The 5,909-nt window shown below is 41.0% G+C and overlaps 1 protein-coding gene across 3 annotated transcripts in view; it reads right to left on the bottom strand.

Annotated features, from left to right (window-relative positions):
• The window catches only part of RNF121 (ring finger protein 121), a 69,314-nt gene that overhangs the window by 31,283 nt on the left and 32,122 nt on the right, over window positions 1–5,909 (bottom strand). For 2 of the 3 annotated variants that reach the window (XM_011956769.1, XM_011956770.1), the window contains exon 2: window positions 1,377–1,518. In XM_011956769.1, the coding sequence (XP_011812159.1) occupies window positions 1,377–1,518 (142 nt within the window). Of the gene's footprint in view, window positions 1–1,376; window positions 1,519–4,970; window positions 5,009–5,909 lie in introns of all 3 variants that reach the window. The other variant, XM_011956768.1, reaches the window with a different exon arrangement.

Here is a 5,909-nt window from a genome sequence, read left to right as displayed (position 1 = left end):
GAGCAAGACTCTGTTTCAAAAAAAAAAAAAAAAAAGAATTAACTAGTGAATAACACATCAGTAGTTTTCTAACAGTGCTATGATGAGTCCTAGAGATTTCAGAGGGGGAAGCAGGGGTGTTAGGGTTACCCAACCCTCATATCAAGCAGAGCAGCCTCTTAACTGTTTTCCAGATTGAGTTTTTCCTTAAGATAATGTTTAAAGAAAGGATTCCACACTTAAGGAAAAAGTTCTTATTGAAAATTACTGCAGTGCATATATGCACACTCACTTTCTTCAGAATAGGTTGTAAAAATATTTGCAGATTAGCCAAAATTATATAATTTAAAATATTTCTACATATAAGCCCAGAAATGCCAAGGGGGCTTTCACTCATTTATGAGTTTACTGCACCCCCTGGCTCAAGCAATTCTCCCACCTCAGCCTCCCCAATAGGTGGGATCACACCTGTGTGCCACCACTCCTGGCTTGTGTCTTTCCACCTAAAGTGAATTTACTATAGACAGCATATCGATAAATGAGGGAATTTTTAAAACCAATCTGCCAATCTCTGTCTTCTAATGGAAGAATTTAATCCATTTATATTTAAAGTGATTACTGATAAGGAAGAATTAACTTCTGTCATTTTGCTGTTTGTTTTCTGTATGTCATTCCCCCCACCCCCATTTCATCCATTACTGTTTTTTCTTTTTTTCTTTTTTTTTTTGAGACAGGGTCTTGCTCTGTCTCCCAGGCTGAAGTGCAATGGCACAATCACAACTCACTGCAGCCTTGACCTCCCAGGCTCAAGGAATCTTCCCACCTCTCAGCTTCCCCAGTAGCTGAGACTATAGGCGCAGGCCACCACGCTCGGCTAATTTCTGTATTTTTTGTAGATACATGGTTTTGCCATGTTGCCCAGGCTAGTCTTGAACTCCTGAGCTGAAGCCATCTGCTCAACCTCAGTCTCCTAAAGTACTAGGATTACAAACATGAGCCATCACACCCGGCCCTTTTTTAAAAAAATTTAGATTAGTGTAATCTAGATCCTGTAAGATTCATGAGAGGCTTAGTTTTCCCAGTCAAGTGATCTTTGCTCTCTCCAATTGAATAGTTTCTGATGATTATCTCCTTCATGAATCTGTCCCACAATGTTTCGAAGGGAAGACCTACCTTTTCTGCCTACGAACGTAGTCTTATGTTCTATCCTTTTCACCCTCTGAATCACCTGACCCTTAGACACACACACTCCCAAAAACACTATTCATCATTCATACATAAAGTTCACTGTTATTGTCTTTCTCTACCTCCATGTGGCCTGGGTTAGGCTGGGCCCTAGCATACTTAGAAAGGGTCTCTTGATGACTGACAAAGAAGTAAGAAGCAAAGTGGCTTACATTGTAGGAGCGTGGGTGCCTCTGTTTCCACTGCACCAGGAGCAGCTGGGCCACCACCAACGTAGCAATGAGGATGAGGACCATTTCAGCATGCATAGCTTCGTGGCCACGGTGCTTGGCATGCATGCGTGCATGCTCGACCCTGAAAGCCAAACACATGGGGTGAATCAAGTCAGGGATGCTGTAGTGATAAAGGGACAGTGCTTTCCAGGGACATCCCACCAGTACATAGCTCGGAACACATTCCCTGCTTCATAGCTGCAGGGTACCACACAAATTAGGGGCCAGGACACACACCCTAACAGACCGGCATGTGGAGATAAAATACAGGCTCTACGGACCCCAGCAACCAAGCCTAGATATTGGAATTAGAGCTAGGTGGTCTGCTGCCTGCCCCCATGGCAGAAACTACTGACACTTTTCCTGTAACATGAAGGAGGTCCCAGGAGAAACCCGCATCATTGCCCATTTCAAGCCTATTTCAACCTGACGCTGGAACGAGAAAGTAACCCAAAGAGGTTATAGCCATAAAGTCTCATACTCTCAGTCACCAATATTTATGACAGCAGTAAAGGAGTAACACTGCAAAGGTATGCTGATTCCAGGATTAAAGTCTTACCTTTATTCATTCTATCCTCTCTGCCAGGGTCAGAAATCCTTAAGACTAGTTAAAGCCTAAAAACTCTGGACTGCTTCACCTTTATATTAATCCAACAGTGACTTTACCCTCAGTATCCACAGGTAAACAGCCTCCTCAAAGGCTCAAGGAAGTTTAGTAATTAGAGAGTACAGCTGGAAACATTTTATTAATCTAAAGCTGGCATTCTCTGTTCTTAAAGACTGGCAGCAAGTGATTCCCTCGGCCAACACTGGCTAAAAACTTGCTCTAAGAACAGTCACTACTACCACTCTGGGTCACAGTCATCCAAAGGAGAGGGATGAGGAAGGAATTAGAGGCCGAGTGCAGTGGCTCACACCTGTAATCCCAGCACTTTGAGAGGCTGAGGCCGGAGGATCACTTGAGGTCAGGAGTTCGTGATGAGCCTGGCCAACATGGTAAAACCCCGTCTCCACCAAAAATACAAAAATTAGCTGGGTGTGGTGGTGCATGCCTGTGATCCCAGTTACTCAGGAGGCTGAAGCAAGAGAATCGCTTGAACCTGGGAGGTGGAGGTTGCAGTCAGCCGAGACTGCAACACTGCACTCCACCCTAGGCGACAGAATGAGACTCCGTCTCAAAAATAAATAAATAAATAAATAGAAGAGAAGAATTAGAGAGAAAATCAAATACATCAGAAAGTGTGGAAAAGGGAAAATTTAAATAAATAATAAAATCAAATACAAATGTAACTTGAGTCATAAGCTTTTATACAATTCCCATTACACCAGGATATTTAGGACGGAGGAAAATGACAACATAAATGGTATCTTCAAGGAAGTTCCATGGGCAGTGAAACATTAACAGCAAAAATAACCTGGAAGGATGAATTATAGATAAACAATAAAGCAAATATAACAAAAAGTTAAGTGTAGAACCCAGGTAGTTAAGTATAAAGGTGTTCACTGTACAATTCTTTCAACTTTTCTACGTATTTTTTTCTTAACAAAATGTAAGGGGGGAAAACTTGGTGGGCAGAGTGGGGAAAAAAAAAGGCCAGTCGGTAAGCCTCAGCATCTAAGGGTTCATCTGATATAAAACTTTACCCTGGGTGGGAGAATCTGACAGAAAGATAATAGGATTGGGAGTTCGAAACTTAGATTCACACCCACCTATACGGCCCTGGCCAATTAATCTCACATCTGTACATCACAATTTCTTCATCTGTCAAAAGGAGTCCATATTTTTTCTGCCTGCCTCAAGAGTTGTTGTGAGAATAGACTAAGAGGGTAGAGCACACTTAAAAACACCTAAGGGCTATGAGGAGTTATAAAGATAGCAAGAGATAAGTTTCTTGTTCTCAGACAACATATACGTGAAAGGATATGGACAAAATGAAGTCAAAGAATGCTCTAGAAAAGACCAGAGAAGTCATCCAGTTCAAGTTCCCACCCAATGCAAAAATCATTTTTGCAATCTTTGCTTGAATTGGCTGAGAACACATGCCTTTTAAGGTAATCTATTTTAGAACCAGCAGTGTCTGGCACATTGTAGGTACATATATATGTATTCTTTCTTTTAGAGAGAGAGTCTCGCTCTGTCATCCAGGCTGGATAAACTGCAGCCTCGAACTGCTGGGTTCAAGGGATCCTTCTACCTTGGCCTCCCAAAGTGCTGGGATTACAGGTGGGAGATATCACACCTGGGAAGGTACTAATATTTGCTTATAAATGAATAAAATCCCAATGCTTTAGGGACAGAAAGCTCATTACCTCTCAATATACCTTGACTATTAAAGACATTTCTGACAATGAGACAAAAAAAATCTATCTTCTTATAGCTTCAGTCCATTAGACCTAATCCCATACTCCATAACAACAAAGGACATATGGGCTCTTCTTTCCCAATGCTACCCCTTCAAAGATTTATCATGATGTTATTCAAATAAAACAAAACTATCCTGATGCTACCACTATTTTCCTGTGCCCTTTGAGGCTAACAGTTCTAGATCTTTTAATCACTATTCATATCACATGATATGAAGACTACTAATCCGGGTTGTCTTCTACACATGATCCAGTTAAAGATCTTTTTAATAATACGCCATGCTTAGAACAAAATATTTTTTTACCTCAGCAGAGCAGACCACAGTGGCACTGTCACCTCTCTTACAGCAGATAGCATATTTCTACAAACATCTAAATTATTCAGAATATTTTGGTAGCTGAGGTACACAAATGGTGCATAATGAGCTTAAAATCACCTAAAATCACACTGGGTTTGTCATGTGAACAGATATTTTTGCCATTCTATGTTAAATCTAAATAAAATCAATAGGTTTTTTCTATTACATTCTACGGTTGATATCACCTCACTGGTTAGTCACCTTGTGAAGTTCACGGGGCAGGCACTCTGAAACCCTTTTACTGATGAGAAATCATTATAAGATATATGTTGACTCATTCTATTTACAAAACAAGTTAGTTGCAGAGTTGAGAACAGAAGATACATCTCCCATTTTCTTAACCAGAGCTCCCCATCCTGTATCATGGATAATGATGATGATGTTAATGATAATCATCTTCGAAACAGTTAACACTTACTGGAAGCTTACCACATGCCAGGCACTCTTCTAAGAATTTCACATATATTAATCCTCACAACTCTATGAGGTATAGATATTGTTATGATCCTTATTTTACAAATGGGGCAAAGTAAGGTTGTGAGAAGCAAAGTAACTTGCTCAAAAATCACACAGCTAGTAAATTGTAGAAATGGTATTGAAACTCAGATAGATGATTTGGTCCAATCATCTACTTACACAATCAAGACTAAGAGAGCAACCCAGGTACTTAGAGAGATCCCAAAAGTCCAGTCCTACTGGTCATGAGCCACTGCCTCCTACTGACAGGAAAGCAAAATGGGTAGATGTATCACTCAATTAGCTGGGTTAACCTGAACTTCCTAGACTGCAAGGCCCGAACCGCCACACTTACCTCCATTGCTCCTCTGGAGAGAGGTCTGACATATCAACCTGTAGAAAGACACCACCAGAAAAATCCGTTACTGTCTTAAAACTGTGCCTGCCAATATAAGGTGCTCACACATTTATCAGTATCTTCAAGGAATTAGAGAAGCTTCAAGTCTTAGTATCTCTATGAAGCCTTACCAACCATTCTATTTCACACTGATCTCTCCCTTCTTTAACCATCTAGTTTGGCTCATGTCTATGACTGAATGTGTTGCACGTCTGTGCTAGGCAATAAGGGCAGAAGAGGACAAGAATCCTTAACTCCAAAGATGCTCACAGCCTAGTGAGAAAGACAGACATAAACAGAAAATTTATCTATTACATAATAAAGACTAGCTATAGAATAAAGAGGTACCTTGCCTTTTAACCTTTTAACCCAAACTGGGGTGTTTTAGACTAGGGAAGGCTTTATGGAGGAGATGTGGATTATCCAGAAGAAATAAGAGAAATATGTTCTAGGCAAAAGGACTAACATAGACAGGAAGGAATAAAATTGCATAGTACACAAGCAATTGAGTGTGGCTAGAGCAAAAAGTATCAATCAGGATTAGTGGGAGACAGAGTTAAATATAACACCATATGACTCTAAATGGCCCTATGGTAGCCATTAGGCTACACTGGACCCGGGCAAACTGAACTTAGTTCTTGCCCTGCTGCTATTAACTAACAATAACACTAGTCATCCAACCTCAAAGTTCTGGTTCTATTTGGTAGTCTTATCTTTTCAGAGCTTGTTTTTCAACCATGGCACTACTGATATTTTGCGGTGGTTCATTCTCTGTTGAGGAAGGTGTCCTGTACATCGCCATAGCATCCCCCTAGTTGAAAACTACTGCTCGCCGGGCGCAGTGGCTCAAGCCTGTAATCCCAGCACTTTGGGACGCCGAGACGGGCGGATCACGAG

The sequence above is a fragment of the Colobus angolensis genome, unplaced genomic scaffold (genome assembly GCF_000951035.1).
Source record: "Colobus angolensis palliatus isolate OR3802 unplaced genomic scaffold, Cang.pa_1.0 Scaffold424, whole genome shotgun sequence".
NCBI lineage: Eukaryota > Metazoa > Chordata > Mammalia > Primates > Cercopithecidae > Colobus > Colobus angolensis.
Note: the sequence above shows the minus strand (reverse complement) of the source record. Positions and strands in the feature narration are given on the sequence as shown.